The 19649-nt window shown below is 41.3% G+C and overlaps 1 protein-coding gene and 1 long non-coding RNA gene across 2 annotated transcripts; one reads left to right on the forward strand and one right to left on the reverse strand.

The window, feature by feature from the left end:
- The first annotated feature begins 443 nt into the window (after window positions 1-443).
- LOC128402490 (uncharacterized) lies at window positions 444-4980 on the forward strand. The gene is made up of 2 exons (XR_008327719.1): window positions 444-1567; window positions 4174-4980. It is a non-coding gene; the product is annotated as an uncharacterized LOC128402490 (long non-coding RNA).
- Window positions 4981-5542: 562 nt separating this feature from the next.
- Window positions 5543-19117, reverse strand: BNIP3L (BCL2 interacting protein 3 like). The gene is made up of 6 exons (XM_053366653.1): window positions 18818-19117; window positions 13763-13943; window positions 11457-11529; window positions 10086-10189; window positions 8926-9075; window positions 5543-8144 (listed from the first exon to the last, which is right to left on the reverse strand). Exons 1-6 carry the CDS (start codon window positions 18900-18902, stop codon window positions 8096-8098), a joined length of 642 nt encoding a protein of 213 aa, XP_053222628.1. The 5' UTR covers window positions 18903-19117; the 3' UTR covers window positions 5543-8095.
- Between the last annotated feature and the right edge of the window lie 532 nt (window positions 19118-19649).

A 19649-nucleotide genomic window follows, 5' to 3' on the forward strand; every position in this document is an offset into this window, starting at 1 on the left:
TGTGATTGAACCACACTATTCCAGACTGCAGGGGGAGCTCACGTGATTACATTATTCACCCATCCCCAAAAGTCCTAGGCATGTAGAAAACTAAATTAGAACCCTTCTCCCTAACATGCCAGTTTACAATGTGCATATTTATTTTTTCAGAACTGAAAATATTCAATCAGAAGTGGGCTCTGCAACAAAATGTTGCAGTATGGGGTTCTTCTGTTCAGCATTCCAGCTAGTTAGCCAGCCACACTATCTTACATCTTCTTCCCATGACACTCATTTTCTGCTTTTCTTTGTGACCACAGGGGCAGTTCTCATTCAGCTGTTGCTAGCCCCCCCTTTAGATTCCCCACTTTAGGGGGGTTTGCTTTTGGGTTCTGGCACTTCTGCAAAAAACAAAAAACCCCTTCTTGCATGTTACTGGTGCTATTTGACTGTATAAAGTTCCACACACTAGGATGGTTATGTGTCCTATTTTACAAAGGGCAGGCTGGTATTTCAAGAGCTTTCAGAGAGCAGTCCTCTGTTTGCAAGGGCTGTGTGGTCCAAGTCTAGTTTAAAGATAAAGAACCATAAGGAAGAACAGAGACCTTGAATTTGACATTATTTATTTCATTGTTAGCACCTGACGTGCTCTGGTCCATGGGGTCACGAAGAGTCGGACACGACTAAACAACAACAAAGCACCTGGACAGCAGACTTAGGATGCGCATGTGTCAGTTGGTCACAGTCTTCCCCTCTATAGCATTTTGCTTTTATTTAAATTGTAGTGATTATTTCTAAATCTGCATATATAAATATAAATTAGCATATGTGAATTTTATGCAAATCTTTGTCCTCATTTTGGGCGGGATATTCTGCACGTGACCAAGATAGCATCTGCTGATCTGGGAAGAAAAAGAGGAGGAATGAGTATCTAGAGAATGTGCAGCAGAGAACATAGTTGTATAGCCTGAACAATGGGGAAACCTTTGTTCAAACCAGAGACAAACTGCAAGGAAAAATTCTGTGGGGAGCAGCTGTGCAGGAAATCCTGCAACCAGATCTCCCCCCTGGGTTTCCCAGCCAGTCATTCTTAATTTTATTCCTGCTGTGTTCTGGCTTAAGCTCTGAAGTGGTCCTGTTCTCTGCAAGATTAGCCTTGGGAAGGGGGTGATTACCTTTCAGCACCAAGCCCTTCTTGTCTCTTTCAATCAAAGGATGTCAGATCCCAGCCTGGAAAAGCTCAGGAAGAAGCAAGGCCTCCTGAGTGACATCACTAGTCAGCCCACTGCAATCCCACCCAATGGCGAAAGCTTTTGTGCCTACCCACCCTCACGCCAGGAAATCCAGCAAGAAATTCCACAGGGAAGCGGAAACCTCTCAGTTCTGCTAAGCCGTTTCCTCTCCCTGCCCACCCCACCCTCAGTGCCAGCAGCCATTTGTGCGGAAGATCCTGGTGGACACGAGGGCAGGCTCTACCACATTGCACGGAATTAAAAGGAGCATGACGAGCATTTCCTGCTTGCCCAACCCACTGGAACAAGGAGAACCAGATTTTATAAACCTTTTCTGCCTAGGAACCATGCTGCAGGTGATAAAACTATGAATTAACATGTCAGCAGTTTATTTTACAAGCTGTAATTTATCAACCTACATCCAATCTCCCCCCCCCCAAAAAAAAAATATTAGAGCTCTGCAAAAGGTGGGGAAGAGATTTCAATTATTTTCATTATTGCTCCCCCCCCATTATTTTCATTATTTAATCTCTTAATTTGTTTCATTCTTCAGTTCACATGTTTTGTAGCAACTTTGGTATAAGGCTGCTTTTGATGTTCCCAGTGTGACCATGGCGCTCTCTAGCGCAGTATTGCCAACACTGGCTGGCAGCTGCTCTTTGTTGTTTCAGACAGGTCTTTTCCATACCCCTAGCTCAATATGCCAGAGATTGAACCTGGTATGTGCTCCACCATTTATAGCCCTTCATTATATTTGTTTCTGTTTCTCTTGGAGGAAACACATCCAAAAACCACGAGAATGCCCTGAGTGGAAGGGTGTCCTATCTGCCCACCTTGGCACCCCTGGGAAACTCACCAAACCAGCTGAGCCTGGAACTGGGTGCATGCAGTGCAGCTAGGTGAGTGCTGAGTGGGAGACAGCTCTGGGCAGCTCCACGGGCATAGTCAGGATTTTTTTGGGGGGGAGGGGCAGAATCTCAATTTGCTATGCATTTTTATTTATTTTTATTGATTGGGGGCAGTGCCCCTCCCTGCCTCCACTTGGCTACACCCATCCATTGACCTTGGTGGCTGCCCATCAAAGCAAGCCTAGAGCGAGAGACTAGGCTGATGTCAGCATGTTCTGGGAATCTTCTTTGCTTGTGAGTGTTTGGGGGTTATCTGTGAGCTGGGCGAGATCAAGATGGGTGGCATTTTGGGTGAGCGCTAGGAGCTTCAGGAGTGAGGAGCTGCATTGGAAGAATAGTGTAATCCTTATAAGTTTTATTGTGAATTTTGTAACTTTTGTTGTTTTTCCATTTTCTGCACACTAAGAAATATTTTTATATATTAAATGGGATAGAAATGAAATAAATATCATACACGGAGTTAGCAACAGTAATTTTATTTTCCCAGAATGTTCCATTCTAGCACAGGTGTGAGGAACCTTTAGCCCTCCAGATGTTGCTAAACTATAACTCCCATCACCCCTGTCATTGGCCATGCTTGCTAAGGCTGATGGGAATTGTAGTTCAGGAAATATCTGGGGGGGGGAGTTCCCCCCACATCTGATCTAAGGGAAATACTGGCAGCTGCCATTGGTGGTCACTGCAGCATTTTGTGTTTTCTGTGAAATAAAAGAGGCTGACAAAAATCACGTTGCAAGCGGAGAAAAAGGCAAATCCTTCCCATGTCTGATAAATTGTCACGAAACGCATACAGAAAGTGAACTGTAGCTCATGCATTTACTTTCTCAAAAATAGTGAACCCAGCAAGTCACATTTGGTTCAGCAAAACAAGTGGCCATGACTACTTCCTTTCACAGAATTGGGTTCTATGGGCTGCAGCGTCTTGAAACGAATTAAGGAGCCCCAGCATCAATCTGCAAGAACAAGAGCTGCCTCTACAAAGCCTGGAAATAATATCTCCTAAAAGGAAGGATATGCTTTTTCACAATCCCAATCGTAATCTAGTTTTGTAGTATTAAGTGTCACCTAACATCTCACGTCACTCACTCTGATGTCAATAAGGAAGTTAGATAGTCCAAGAGGAAATTACTCAGCATCCTTTACATGTCCCATGGCTGACTAATCAAGAACTAATAGGATGCTAGGAACACTTTTCATGGGATCTTCCTGGTTAGTGTATTTTTAGCTCTAATCTTGCAGGACATAGAACTGTGTGCCAGGATCTTGTAAATGGAAGCAGATAAACCTGCAAATCAGCATATAAGCAATTACAGGGCTGTGTACAACACCAGCAGTACAGTAGCTCCTTCTACACTTGTGGAAAGGGTTTGTGCTTTTGCTGACTGCTTTGTGAGACACCTCGAGCAGTTTACTGGTATACGTTGGAAGCTGCTGATGAGCTATTAATACTGAGGATGAGGAACAAGTGCCTTCTCCAGTTGCATTTGAGTCAAGGAAACATCTTAGGCAAGTGCCAACATTATATCTCCAACCATGTGAAGGAGGATGGTTTTAGGTATCTCATGTTAAGGACTGCAGGTGATGGGAAATATTTCTGCACAAGCATTGCTCATACAAAGATAATGCCAGAAACTCCAGTGCTCAGTTTTGTATGTTCATGTTGAACTGAGCAATCTTTCCTCCATACCAAGCATATTTCTTGGTGAGGTCTCCATGTATCATGTAAAGCCAGACCATAATAAATTATTCCTCTCCTGAACAAACAGTGATTTTAACCATTGATAACTGTAAAAAGGTAAAGGTAAAGGACCCCTGACAGTTAAGTCCAGTCACAGATGACTCTGGGGTTGCGGCGCTTATCTCGCTTAACTGGCCAAGGGAGCCATAGGACTCCCTAAATCTGCTCCAGGTGTTTCCATTCTGGAGCAGATTTGGCGGTAAAGGCACCGGGGGGTGGGGTGGTGGTGGAGCAAGTTCCTTCACTGTTGTAAAAGTCATTCTACACGTGCAACGAATTAGGTGGATACAACCTTTTTTTTTTAATGTGCTTTCAGATCTCAAGAGAAACACCAAAGCTCCTCATTCTGCTATGATAAAAAATGAGCAGGAAAGTATGTTCCCACAACCCTTGACCTCAACAGTTAGTGCCAAAATGGGGGTGGGTGAGGAGGACACTTTGTGCTACCATCAAAGTTATAGAAATGAAATTATATGCACTTTGCACATGTGTGTATTCAGGTATGCTGAAATGCATATTACAGAGAAGTCTGAAGAGTCCTGGACTAACAATCTGTTCAACAACTTTGTCTTGATCACAACATCTGCATCCTGATTTCATGCCGATGACATTGTCAAGCTGTGAAGGAACAATTCGATTCAGACTCACTTCCAGAATGAAGTAAAGAAACTTGCTGCACCCCAGCTCCTGCCCACCTAGCAGTTTGAAAGCACATCAAAGTGCAAGTAGATAAATAGGTACTGCTCCAGCGGGAAGGTAATTGGCGCTTCCGTGTGCTGCTTTGGTTTGCCAGAAGTGGCTTAGTCATGGTGGCCACATGACCCGGAAGTTGTCTGTGGACAAACGCCGGCTCCCTTGACCTATAGAGCGAGATGAGAGCCGCAACCCGAGTGTCGTCTGCGACTGGACCTAATGGTCAGGCGTACCTTTACCTTTATTCTGCCATACCTTAGCAACACCATTAATTCTGTCTGAGAGTGATCAGTCCAGTTTCCATACTTCTAGATGAAATTTCAGCAAATTATTGCAATGATGAAAATAATCTTAAATCTGAAAAATGTCACTTTCAAGTCAATGTATGAGGAAATAATCACAGGGGAAAATAAAGGAGATTTAAACATTACCAGCATTTTTTTTATGTGTGTGCAAACCATTTCACTTTGCTTTTATCAGCATAATTAAAGGATTTTGTGAACATTTTGGATTGAAATTGATAGGCATGCAAGCTCTAATCACTGAGCAAAACTTTGAATGAGGATGCAAAGTCACTTCAACCACATGTGAAAGTTGGTTTTGAGAAGTTCTGGAAGCTCTTTGTCAGGTGAATATAAAATGAAACAATAAGAGTATTTGTTCTGAAACAAGCAGTTCATGGTAAAATGCCTCAAGTCAGAATACGCACTGGGGCAGTTTCACACAATACGGACAAGCAAACCAAACATGTATGCTCTAAGTGATGGAGCCAATTCCAGCTCATCACCAAGCAAAGTTACATAATACATGTTTACAGTCATGTTCTTGTCACATTAATCCTTTACATGTTTAGATGTACCTAAAGTGGATGCACACCTAAAAATATATAGTATAACATGGTCCCAAGAATGCGTCCAACATGCACAATGATCAGTTATCCAAAAATTCTTATGGGGGGTGGAAATAATTGGTAAAAAGCAATCAGCAGAAACTCAGTTTTGTGACAGCTTTAATGGCACAAAATGCTTATAGCTACAACTTATACATGTACTGTAAACTGTATAATAATGTTACAAAGTGCTAACTAAATATGAAGAATGCATTACTTTGGCTCAGTTAACTCCAATTATTTCAGTGATGTGTCTTTTTTATTTTAAAGTTATTTCCAAAGTTTAAGTTTTCACTTTAAAAAAGGAACAGTAAATAGGTGTATTGTTTTATTAGTGTTGCAGTTCAGCCCACTGCATTTTCTTTAATGTGCGAGTTTATGCATTTCTGCTTGATCCTATGTACAAATATTTCAAGCCTGGTTTTCTCACTGATCATTTGAATAACAAGGCCTGCAGTTCCCCCCAACTGTAAACAGGTATAAAGCTATTTAACAATATTTAAATTAACAAAGCTTTATAGTTACTACCCCTTTTCAAATTAATAATAATCTGGTCCATTCCATAGAACAACAAAAAGTCATGGTCTTTCAGGCTTGTAGTTGCATATCAATAAATACTGCTTTGTATCATTACATGACAACAGCCCAACAGTGATCAGATATTAAAACGCCAATGGTATTTCTCCACCAGCAATTTCAATCTCATAGCTGCTTGAGTAATAGTACAGAAGTCCCAAAATATAGATATGCTAATTTATCACACAGCGTTCTGCAGATTAATTATCATGTAATCTGGAAAGGAGCGAAGCTTTATTTTGTTTTAAAACAAACATGGTCCCAATTTAATATACATTATGCCATGTTGCAATTGTGTTACAAAACAGGGTACAATAATCAATGTTGAAAGTATTGTCAGACTTTTAACCCTAGCTAGGTTTGTCAGTTTGATGTAATTGTTTTAAACTCCTTACTATGTTTCATCACTTCAAAAATATCCCCATATCCACACAGGAAATAAATACACGGTTGCAAGTAATACAAGTGCTATCATTCAAAGCCTAAGGGGGCAAAGGGAAACCCAGATGTTACCACAGAATAGTAAAAAATAAAAATAAAATAAGCATGTTGTGTTACAGAAACAAAGACTGAAACAAATATACTTTAGAAATGGATTTCATGCTTATTCACTCTGCTTCATGACGTTCACCTATTTTCGCTGGCATCGGCCACCCTGCTTACGCTGCCTACTTGGAGAGCTGATGCAAAGAGAAAAACAGAGTACCTGTTTCCACAGGTTCACCAACTTATATTTTGGGCGTTTTTGCTGTCAATCTAATACATTCTATTTCAATGGAATTTCACTAGTTTTAAAATTAGTAATGGTTCCCTAAATATGCAGTATTAAAGTTCATCATTCATATCATATTATATAGATATAAAACAAAGCATTCTATCCTTCAGAATCATGCTACATGTTCCAAAATCCAATACAAATCTACTTAGGGGCATTTGTCTGCCCACATGTGTTGAAACCATTTGGAACTAAGCTTCACATTTTGGAAAAAAAAGTGTATCTGAAGGAGGAAAAGGCTGAGTGTTCCCATGAGCAAGATTCCCGTCTAGCTATACAAGATATCACTAAGGACCTTAGGATTTCAGGTATTGCCAAGGGACATTCAACAATAAACCATGGAAAATGGGAGTAATGAAACTCAACCACAGAAGACAGCTCAGAGCTTCATAAATTGTGTTTTACACAACTGCAAGACTATTTCCAGGAAGTATGCCTTAAGTAGCTACTGAAACAATCATCTATTTGTAAATTTGCAAGTGGTTCCAAAACAAGTAAAATCTCCTTTTACATGGAGTCTAAATGCTTCAAAAATACTTCAAGTTAAACTACTTTTAAAAGGAAACCTTTTGTTAAGTAAAATGCTAAGGAATACTAAAAGCTTCTTCACATGCAAATAATGCAGTTCTTTCTAAAAACAATTTCTAGATGCTGGACAGGTTTTTCCTACCAGAAATTAATTCACTACTTCATAGAAAAGACAAGTATTACTCAGTATTAAAAGTTGCTGATTAATCAATTTTTATCCTGCTTTGATTTTTGTGAGCTTTTGCCTCCCAAAAGCTAAAAACATTAGGCAAGAGAATTGTAAAATAAGATACACTTTAGAACAAAACTGCCAATGATTTTGTTTGTTTTTACAACCAACTTCAGTTAATTATGAGTCTTTTACAGACTGGAGGTTCTTATACCCAACAATTTAATCATGCATGCACTGTGCAGATTATTTCTTGCTGTAGTAGAGGAGGCAACACCATCACTGATAAAATTATAATTTGCTGGTGGCATTTTGCACTGAAAGAAGCCCTTGCAACGTATAGGCAATTGTAAACTCTGTTAGGCAACTCTGATGTGTCTTGCAGGATGTGGAGGAAGGCTAGGGAAAGGGAAGAGACTATTGAGACACCTCCACAGAGTTCCAATACAATACTGAATTTCAAGAGTTACTGGAACCTGGATATGTAAAAACAAGGTGGAGGCTGGGAAGGGGTCATGCTTAAAGTTGTCTCAAGTTCAAGATGTACAAATGTGACAATAACACCTTCACAGATTACAAGGATTTCCAGGGTTTGTGCACCACTTCTTTCAATAAGTGCTAGCTGAAGGTGTGGTCAGTCGTTTTCCAATGTAGATACTGAAAGGAAGCACAAAGCAAAGTATGTTGGCTTAGAAATTCTCATTATGCTTAAGGTTTTGTTCAGCTAAAGTAGTAAGACTAACATCCACCAATCATACAAATATGTTAATGCAGTTTAATACTAATTCACACAACTCATCAGACTGGAATGAACACATCTTGTAAAGAGAGCATATTGTTATCATTTATAGTTGATTCTTCCCAGGATTAAAGTTATTTATTTATTTCATAAAATTTGTGCACCACTTGAATGTAAAAAAACCTCAAGGCAGTTTACAAAAAGATAGTAGCTACTCACACAACAGAATGTTATGTGAAATATCTGCAGGGTTCCCCCTGCTTTCCAGTCACTGAGTTTACTTCTATAACATTCTTCTCTTCTGATCTGGCTGATCAAATGAACACCTTGTATTGCTTCACAGGGTTCTCCTTGGTATGTAAAATTATTTTTATTCTTTCTCCAAATGCAATGGAATCTCTTATGGGTTACCCTCAAAACTGCTGAAAGTAATTAAAGTGTACAAATCTCCAAGAGTTTATTCACTCAGTTTGCATCTGCACTGGAATTGTTCTGAGACGTTTTGTTTTATTGTTTGTGTGTTTGTCACCCTGGGCTCCTTTGGGAGGAAGGGTAGGATATAAATTTAAATAGTTATAGTAAATTATATGCATCACTTCCCTTAAAACACCCCAAAGCAATTGATGAGTAAATTCCCCCATATAAATATACTTTCTAATCCAATGCGGATAAAACCTAAATATATGTGCTAGTACTTACCCTAGTCCCAAAGCCAAAACATGAGATATGAACAGAGATGGAATGAAAACCTTAAGAAACTCAGCTGAGAAAATGCCCCCTTTCTTCATGGCTCCACTCTTCCTCATGCTTAACGAAACAGCTCGTTTAGGATGTCTGAAGTGAAATTCCCTTCAAAAAAGAAGAAATGGATGGCATCTCATAGAATGCACTGAACTGGACACATTTTAAAAAGCACAACAGACAGCAATCTCAAAATCTAAGAGTTGGGGAGCTTCTGGGAAAGACATCTCACTCCAATTCAGAAGACATGGGAAGAGTAGCTGAAGAGATGGGGAGGCCCGAAATAACATTCCTTTTTCAGATAGAGAGATACTGTTATCTATCTCCTACTTTTAATATATGAGCTAGGGATACCACATTTAAAATCCCCACGCAGCCTACCATTCATGAGACACAAATCAGCATTATTTTACCATTATAGATAAGATGATGATGATGATGATGATGATGATTATTATTATTATTATTATTATTATTATTATTATTATTATTATTACACCACCCATCTGGCTGGGTTTCCCCAACCACTCTGGATGGCTTCCAGTACATATAAAAACATATGTACTGTCACACATTAAAAGTCACACATTAAAAACTAAACTACCCAATACAGGGCTGCCTTCATATGTCTTCTAAAAGTAGTGTGGTTCTCTCTCTCCTTGACATCTGATGGGAGGGCGTTCCACAGAAAGGGCACCACTCCCTCGACCATTCCTCATAAGGCTTGGCTTCCAGACCCTTGAGCCTCTTGGTCACCCTCCTCTGCACACATTCCAGCTTGTCAATATACTTCTTAAACTGTGTTGCCCAGAACTGGAAACAGTACTCTAGGTGTGGTCTACTAAGGCCCCTAGATCCTTTTCATATGTTATGTCTGCATCCTATGAAGAGTGCTGCAGCACAAGTACACCAGGGTGGTGGGGAGCAAGCAGGACTGTTTTCCATATTTTCCAGAAAAAAAATACAAGGTACAGAATTTAACTATTTTTGCTAAAAGCCTTGAGACCACTTCTTACAGTAATCCCTTAAAAACAGCACCACCACAAAGCTTTATATTCTGATACAACAATATTTCCTTCTAAGCAAAGGACCATTGGTTAGTAAAGATTTCAACTCACTTGGGAGGAATATTTTCAGGTCTACTTGACCAGTCCGATACCCAATCAACACTTTTCTTCAAAATGTCCACCTCCTTCTCCCCTTCTAATGTTTCCTCTTCAGACTGAAAATAAACAGGGAGCAACTTCACAAATTTAAGTAAGGTAAAATTAAGTGTAATTCCATGATGTTTCAAGGATTTATTTTCTCTTTGGTTTTATCTTAAATAGAAAATATATTTGCTTATGTTTATGTCAATAGGCATTTTGTGTTATTTGCAACTTAATAACTCAACTACACCTTGCGGTAGTTACTGCCCAGCACTGATAGGGAGATGTGCAAAAGATTAGTAGTTCTGACCCTCTTATCCAACCCATGTACTTAAGTGAGAACAGCTAAAACTGATTTAATTTGCATCAAGGCCAGCCTTTATCTAAAGATGTTTATAAAATGAAGGATTTAAGGAACAATAACTATGATATATTGTAATATTTATAATAGGCTTGACGACTGAGCACTGTCTGAAATTAAAGGCAACCTTACTATTGATAAATACCCTGAAATCCTAGCTATCACTTCAATGCAATTTAATGACTAAGTCTCCTTGAGTGTATAATTACATACATAAAAGCCTTCTGGCAACTTGCCACAACAAACTCTCCAACACTTGAAACTCTCAGGTGAGATCAAAATTCATTTTCTAAAATCCTAATTGCAATCAAGGTTTCAAAATAAACATTTTTATTTACAGCAGGTGTGGGGAACGGGATTCAACTGGAGGTCACATTCTGCCCCCATCCCCTTGCAGGCCCTTTTGACCAAGAGAGGGAGTATCAACCTGCCAATTGCCAGATGTTAAGTGAAGTACTTTCCTTTGTCGGAGCCCACACCTGACATCATAAACGATGCCAGGTGTAAAGCTAGTGAATGTGGATTGGAAAAAACAGCCTCATGGGCCAAATTAGAACTCTTTCCAGGCCTAATTAAGTCCATGGGCCAAAGGTTTCATGCCACTGTTTTACTCAATGCTTTAAATGATATGATGCAGTATCTCAGGTGCTGAGCCATTGACAAGGTCAAGGCCACTGACAGGACAAAAAACATTAAGCCTAAGGATTTATTTATAAACTACACACTGAATGCATAACAGAAGTGTGTTTTCAACAACTAAAAACCGAGAAATGCAGATTATGCCATTTTTAAAGGTTAAAGCAAATGAAGATTCATTGCTAGAAAACAATTTAAAATTCTGCTTACTAATCCACTTAAAAGCATGCTGCTCTTACTTCAGTTCTCAGTAGAAAGTATGGTTACATGTTTTAACTTAAATTGCTCTTTCAGTAGACTTAACATCTTCACCTCAAACAGTATCATATGGATAGAAAACGTACCTGAGAACTATTGTCTTTGCTAGTGTGCATCTCCACATCAAACATTATCTGTCCATCTTCTTGAGGAGAAGGGCTAGAATAAAAGGGTACAATTACTAATGTTATGGAACTTAATTATAATAATTATCTGCACTTAGAAGTACTGAACATGTAACCTGTGTAGTACTGTATAGGGCCAGGTAACACCAGGAGATCCAGGGAACATGTAGATTGAGGACAGGGCAGAAAAAGCTGCTGAGAGCAGCTCCATTTCTGGAACAGCGTAAAACAACCATGTAGGTCTTGGATAAAGTAGCACAAGAGCTTACTAGCTTGGTCCTACAAGATTTTACAACCCTGAGGTACTTGGATAAACAAAAAACTCACTTCAGACAGACACATATTAACTAAAATGCAGAAAGAACATGGTTGCCAGTGTGTCTGCTGGCTTCCAATGCATGTATCAGACTACTGCAATTGAAGGGTGCAATACTATATAACTAACACTGAACGCCATTAGATTTATTTCTGTACTGCAAATCCCATTAAGAAAATGTTAGTACATTTGAAATTAGGACAAATGACTGTAAAGAATCATTTGCATGTATGCTGGATTCTAACTCAGAAATTAAAAATTCAAAGAACTTGGTTTCTTGTGCTTCCTCAGTGGCAAAAACTCAGAACTCTATGCATATGTTGAAGGCTGGTAACAGCAAAGCAAAAGCAAAACAGTTTACATTGCTGCCCAGAGACCACCTAGCTCTGTTCATATCCTCTCTTCCTTTTATTAGAGTAGTTGGTGCTTGTCCCCCTAATCATCTACTTCCAGTGAGAAAGTAGGGCCACACCCATTTCTGAAATTCAGAAGCCAGTCAGCTCGTCTCCCTAGCAAGAGATCAGCTCGTCTCCCTAGCAAAAGAACAACTACTCTGTTGTATCACAGATCATGGAGTTGGAAGGGACCCAAAGGTCATCTAGTCCAACCCCCTGCAATGCAGGAATCCCAGCTAAAGCATCCTTGGCAGATGGCCATCCAACCTCTGCTTAAAAACCTCCAAGGAAGGATATCGCATTGACACAGACTCAAATAGAAGAATTTCTTGGGTCATCTTTAAATTGATTAATGTAATCAACTAGTAGTATTAAATACAATAGTAGGACCATTTAGGACCAACAGTAGGACCTAAGGATGATAATAGTAGGACCTATGACTTCTTCAGAATACACTTCTATTTTTTTCTAAAATTTTATTACAGTGGTACCCCAGGTTACATACGCTTCAGGTTACAGACTCCGCTAACCCAGAAATAGTACCTTGGGTTAAGAACTTTGCTTCAAGATGAGAACAGAAATCATGCTCCAGCAGCGCGGCGGCAGCGGGAGGCCCCATTAGCTAAAGTGGTGCTTCAGGTTAAGAACAGTTTCAGGTTAATAAGGGACCTCCGGAACGAATTAAGTACTTAACCCAAGGTACCACTGTACTGTAAAATAGAAGGGTGTTTTAACATTATCAGAAAAAGTAAACCCATGCCCAAGGGTTAACAAGAAAAAGGACAGAGAAAGCCATTACGACAGGACATTTTTATTTACAATAATAATTACAAAGATGCCATGAAGAGATACTGCATGGCATAGACCTGCTAGATTGCCAAGACTATTTGAGAGATTTTATGGGTGAGTTGTGTTTTGCACCATATTTGGAAACAAGAAAATGTTCCTCTAGGTCAGATTGACAAATAATTTTGGGGGCGGGGTTGCCATCCCCTATTACCTGTTACTTAGTAGGCTTTAAACACTCCTTGAAACTACAAAGACAGTCATCTTTAACTTGGGTTAGCCTATTTAACCTGTAGATTTGCACAAGGGGATGAGGGTGATTTGGGGCATAGAGGTGGCTGAACACAAAGAACCTGCCTCAAGATGAAAGGATGAAGTAATTGACCAACATGGCTTTGAGCCAGTTTCTAGTTAAGAAGATTGAAAAATATTCTACTTTTTAATAAAAAACCCTCAAAAACTTTAAGTTGATATTCAAATGTGGATGTAGAAGGACAGTACCCAGGTACATGCAACTTTTCCAGTCATTCAGAAATAAATCTAAGTAACTGAAGACTGAAGCCTCCAGAAGTCAATATTAACAGTATTTGAATTGCAGCCCATAGATTCATAGTAGCGAAAGATTATTTGTTCAAAAATAAATGTATATAGGAGATAAAGAAGAATAAAAAACATTCAATTTATATTCAGGCTAGGAACTGAACTGGCAGCACTTGGTTCAAGAAAAATGTATCTATTCCAGTGAAGTTAATAGAGCTTGAATTCCTTACCTGTCACAGTGAGAACTACCTCTTGAACTGCTCTGTCCAGACTCATGCTGAGCATCTAGAAGTATCTTCTCCATGTCTCCATTGTGGATGGAAGATGAAGAAGGAACGTGTTCCAGACCACCATTTTTCGCATTTCCATTATCGTTGCCATTGCCATTCATCTGCAACTCTACCCAGGAGCCTGTTGAACAGCAGATGTTTCATCAGAAACCATGAAACTAAAACACAGCAGCAGGTTTATCACTCACTTGCAGAAATATGCAGTCATGCCAAATTTAGATAACCAGAAAGAAGACGTCCACAGACACCAAATAATACTTCTCCATTTATCAGCAGAGCAACATTATGAACTATTTCTTAAAAGTAAATTCACACATTATGAACCAGCCACATGCAAATAACTGCTAATATTTGTTTACTTGTGTGATCAGTCATGTTGGAGATGTTGATGCTGTGTCTTCAATGAGTGTGTCTATGAGCAGTGTGCACTGGAAATGCAAGGAACTCCTGCTGACATAAATTGCCACTGTATCTTCTATGTCTACGCTTGGAGCTGATGGAACAGATGTATGCATCATTTGCTTTTGAAGTCTTTCTGCACAATTTTATCAGTATCCTGTTCCTTCCCTATGATCAGATGAATCTTGTTCAAAAGGACTTCTACATCTGGGAAAATCTGACGCAGTCTGGATTGACAGGACTTAAAACAAGCACACACATCCTGACTCTTTCAAGAAAGAATATATTTTGCTGCCTCAAGTGTAGAGCAAGGACAAAATGTTCAACCTGTACTTTTTAAACAGATAACCACTGCAGTGTTCAGGTACCAACTGTATAGATAACACTAAGCAAGTGCATTTGACACTGAAGTCAGGTCTTGAAATGAGCTGGCCATCAGGTGCATTTTGTGCCTGAAGATTCTCTATTCGCAAACAGCTCCAAAAGTCTGGCTGCCATTCTTGGCCTGAGACTCAAGGCTGCCCGCTGCTGGCACTGACATCACTGGGCACAGGAGGACAATTGCCTCCCCTCCCAGCAACAGACTCAGTATGCTCACTGCATGCAAGAGCCACCCCCCCCCCAGCAAAAGGCATAAAAAAGCTGCCAACTGTCAGCGCTCACATTGCACGACCACTGCTGCTCCCAAAGCCCTCCGGAGGCACCTGCTGCTGCCAGTGCCACCCCAAGGAAACCCTGCTCTGGCAGCGGGTGGGCAAGACATGATCGTAACATGGAGCTTACCCAGCATATAGTAAACTTCTAAATATCAAGTGCTAGAGCCAGTAAATATTTTTGCATATATGCCTTGCTTGTAACTTTCCCAGAAGAATCTGTCTAGCCACACTGGGAATCAGAATGCTGGAACAGATGGACATTTGGTTCAATCCAGCAAGGTTTGTATTACAGTGGTACCTCGGGTTACATACGCTTCAGGTTACATACGCTTCAGGTTACAGACTCCGCTAACCCAGAAATAGTACCTCAGGTTAACTTTGCTTCAGGATGAGAACAGAAATTGTGCTCCGGCGGCACGGAGGCAGCAGGAGGCCCCATTAGCTAAAGTGGTGCTTCAGGGTTAAGAACAGTTTCAGGTTAAGAACAGATCTCCAGAACGAATTAAGTTCTTAACCTGAGGTACCACTGTACATACTTACAGAAAAAATAATCAAAAATATTTCTAAAATCTCCTAGGACTTTTTCAGCTCTGATCATCAGAAAACCAAGGATCATAACATAAATGGTATTTTGAAGCAAAACTTAAGATACCATTTTAACTAGTAGTCACTGTGGCCTAACATGAGTCAAACTTGAATCTGGGAGATCCAGGTTCAATTCCTGTGCAATTTCCATTGTTCATTTCCCCCTTAATGTGTTTTCAAATGATGGGGACACAAAAGTAGTGAAGATGTGCATCTTTATCGTAAAGGAACAGTCACCATGTATCAAACACATGAACTGTGGAACTAATTTTTAAAAAGACACAAACTGTCTAACTTTTTCTAGCTGCTTTCTGAAACCTGTAGAATTTCAGCATCACCGACAGTGGACAAAACAACACTCACAGCATTATTTCCTTACCTTACTATAAAATGGTAACAACAGTGATCTATCACAGTGAGGATGAAGGGATTACAGATTGTAAAACACTTTTGTCCACTGACTATGTTACAGACAGTAATGAGGACTGTCAGAGAGTTGGCCAAAAGTGTGTTACTACAACAGGTGTTTGAGTAAGCTAAAAATTAAGGTGCAGTTCAGACCAAAAATCTCAGTCAAATAAATCATGGTTTATTATAACAAGCATTGTTCCATGTCCATGCACTCCCTCATCCCTCACACAAGTTTAGGATTTGTTAAATCAAAGTTTCCCATTCCTACAAACTGAGAATTTGTAGTTTAATCTGAGACTACAAACCAGAATTTGAGCATGAGGTGCAAGGCAGATAGGCACACACCAGTTATCCCCTTTTAAAAACTGGGCTTTTTTGATTGAGGTCATTATGTCTGAACAGAGCCCAAGCTTCTTGAATTCCACTACAATAATCCTACATTTGCAATAGTTTCCCCTAAGTTTTGAGGCATAATTCCAAGTGTTGAAGGTGCTTGAAGCAAAATATTTTGAGACACAACCTTCTCTCCTATGTCTTCTTGTGATTTTCCAAGTTCAAATTAGACTAATCTCTCTTGCTTATACCATAAATACACTCTAGAACACAATATAAGGGGCAGGATGGGTGTTCCACATCAGAAGACTTTCCTGAAAAATAACCAGACAGAACTTTTGTAAAGCACTGTAAGAGTTTCAGGCTGAATTCCAGGAGTTCGGACAACGGCTGAAGGAGTAAGACTGTAGCATGATATGAATTTCATGTCTTGGAAACATCTTAGAAAATACAGGTTCTTTAAACAAGAAAGCTGAATCATGGCTATGTATGAAACAAAGAGTGACAAACTGTTTTTCTGGGTGGGGAGACCAATTTTGAGTTTATGTTTTTAACTATCAGTGTGGCCTTTCTTCTAGACCCAGGCACAAGTCGTAACAAGAACAGTGATCCAGATGGTCTCTTTATCTGCCCTGTGACTTGATTCTGATGAAATTGTTCACTGTGGTTTTCATATTTTGCCCACTGGCATCACTGGTTGATAAAGGACAGATTAAAAATGTTTCACATGAATACATGCAATTTTGCCTTAACGATTTTTAATAGAATTTTAAAAATAGTTTACAATACTAAGCAAATGGGAGAATACCTTTTATTTGTGTGAAGTTCAAAATACAACATGTACATGTCCAAGTTAAAATAAACTTTGATAATGCATGGTCTCAAAGAATTTCAACTACAATCCTCAGAAACCTTATTAAGGAATAATTGCATGCATGATAGTGGACTCATTCAATAGGCATATGTTTTAAGAAGAGCAGATTAACTGCCTTTCAGATTAACTTGTCAGGTATACTGGGGGTGGGAGAGGACAGGGAAGAAGAATGCTGCTTTCAGGCTAGCCATCTTTTAAATCATTAGTTCATATATATGAAATTGCCATGCATGTGAGATGATCAAGAATAATTTCACTACTGTATTATGAAATCCGAGCCGAAGCTATTTGGATGTTCCTCCAAACAAAAGGTTACACCGGACCAGCTGACAGACCCCGGATATAAGAGAAAAACAGCACACGTCAGTAATATTGACTCAGCCACTGAATAAACTCATTCTCACACTCTAGCTAGTTCCCCAGCATCCCAATTATTTGAGATAGCCAGCAACTAAATTAGCTCACCCTGTCAAAACATGCCAATTCACAGATCTTTCACGGCATACCATCTGACTCGTTTGCCACACTCATATCTGCCTGCAGCTATTGAAACTCACTTATAAATCCAACTGAAACCAAGTTTAGTCAATTTGCCTTCAATGAGCCATACTTCCAAGGTATGTTTAGGAATGCAACATCAACCTCCCAATTCTTTCTGTCTAGAACAGTAAATAAACAAGAACAGACCATTCAATAAGTCCTTCTCTCACAAAGATCTATTCCATTCTTCCCACACTCCAATCCTTTCCACTTCCCCCTTTAATTTCCAAAATTTAACTCATCAGCTCCATCCATAGCCATCTCCAGCCCATTCTTTTTCTCCTACCTGTGACCACCTAAACTTCCTTCTTTCAAAAAGCCTGCCTCTTTATTCCTGATCACTGTTCCACTGCTGTTGCACACACCCAGCTCCTTTCATTTCCGAGGAGGCTAGGGGTCCAAGTACTGTATCTCAGACAGACAACCAGGCATCCATCACTTTACTGCAGTCTGGAGCCAAGTACCAATATTCATTCATTGCTTGGGGGGCAGGGAAGTGGGGTACAGACACCAAGAAAGGCCCCCACAATCCCTTTCACACTTTATCAAAAAAGAAATAAAGTTTATCTCAGCACTGGCAGCAAAACTGCTGTGAAATAGCGTCCCTTAACATAAGAAAACTTAATTATTAAAGAAACAAAGACGAAGCAGCAGCTAATAAGTAGAAAACGAAGAATACATATGTGTATATTTTAAGATCGTTGTTTTACATATTTTGTGGTGGTTATTTTTTCAGCAGGAGTTAATCACGCTAAGAAGCTCCGAGGCAGAAAATGTGTAGGTCCACATAAACAAAAGCACATGCTGGTGTTTTGGAACTGGCGAGGCTTTTTGGCCAGCGCTGCATCCCAGCCGCCTTGAGGGATGCGAACTTTAATTAAATAGACAAATAAGCTTTGCCCCCCCCCTTTCCCGGCGCCCCCCTCTCCCCCTCCCCAAATTCCTGCCTCCGCCCCGCCCTCTCCCCACCAGCGTTCCATTGCAGGCCCCGCCCCCCTCAGCCCCGCCAGCCCCCCCCCATTGGCCAACCACCTCTCGCGCGGCCCAGCTGCCAACCAATCCAGGAGGGCATGTGGGGGGGGGTCTGCTGAGGTGGTCCCTCCGCCACCTGAGGGGATGCCAAGTGGCTTCCAGGCCGAGGAGCCTGACAGGAGCCAGGAAGGCGAGATGAAGCCCCCGCTCCCCGCCCCCACTCACTGTTGAGGCCTGCCTCGGCGGGCGTCCCGGCAGGCGGCGGGTTGTTGTTGTTGTGCTGGTGGAGCGAGTCCTGAGGGGAGGACATGGCGGCGGCGGCGGCGACGACGACGGACGCGGCACGGCGAGGCCTCTGCTTGTGGCTCTCTGTTTGTATGCTGGGCAGGCGGAGCAGCAGCAGCAGCAAGCCCAGCCGCCCCGGCTTCACTGCGCACGCGCCAGGGCCGCCACGCCCACGCGCCGGAGCGGCAGGCGCCGCTCGCCCAGCTCCGGCCCCATTCCTCCCTGACGCGCCTCACGTCCGCGCGGGGGTGCGGTCGCTCCGGCGGAGCCGCGCGTGCGCTCTCGCACGCGCTCACATCCCTCTCGCCCCGCCCCGCAACGAGGCGCCTCTTACACTGCGCACGCGCAGGTACCGCCTCCTTCAGGCCCATTTTGTGCTTCTCAAACTTGGGCTGTTGTTGGACTACAACTCCCATCATTCCTGACCGCTGGTCCTGCCAGCTAGACATCAAGGGAGTCCAGTAGTCGCTGGCGACCAAAGTTTGAGAAACACTGAATGCCTCCAGGCACTTATTCGTCTTAACAGGACTTGGGGGCTCTTGTAGCCCACCAGGGAAAGGGGAGCTGTGGGCTTCCAGCTGTTGTTGCTGGACTCCATCTCCCATCAGCCATCGCAGCATAGAGTGAGGGATGGCGGGAGTTGTAGTCCAGCAGCATTAGCGGTGTGGGCGCGGGGTCCCCGCCCGCGCTGCCTTCGCCCTCTTTTCCTCGCCTCGGCACATGACGGGGGGGGGGGGAAAGCTAGCTGTCCATAGGAAAACTACGGTAGATC

Source organism: Podarcis raffonei, chromosome 15 (assembly GCF_027172205.1).
Source record: "Podarcis raffonei isolate rPodRaf1 chromosome 15, rPodRaf1.pri, whole genome shotgun sequence".
Taxonomy (NCBI): Eukaryota; Metazoa; Chordata; class Lepidosauria; order Squamata; family Lacertidae; genus Podarcis; species Podarcis raffonei.

Coding starts and splice junctions, on each gene's coding strand:
- BNIP3L (XM_053366653.1), bottom strand. CDS start 18,902: ATGTCCTCCCCTCAGGACTCGCTCCACCAGCACAACAACAACAACCCG. Junction 13,944..18,817: donor CGCCGAGGCAGGCCTCAACA/GTGAGTGGGGGC, acceptor GCTGTTCAACAG/GCTCCTGGGTAGAGTTGCAG. Junction 11,530..13,762: donor GGTAGTTCTCACTGTGACAG/GTAAGGAATTCA, acceptor CTTTTATTCTAG/CCCTTCTCCTCAAGAAGATG.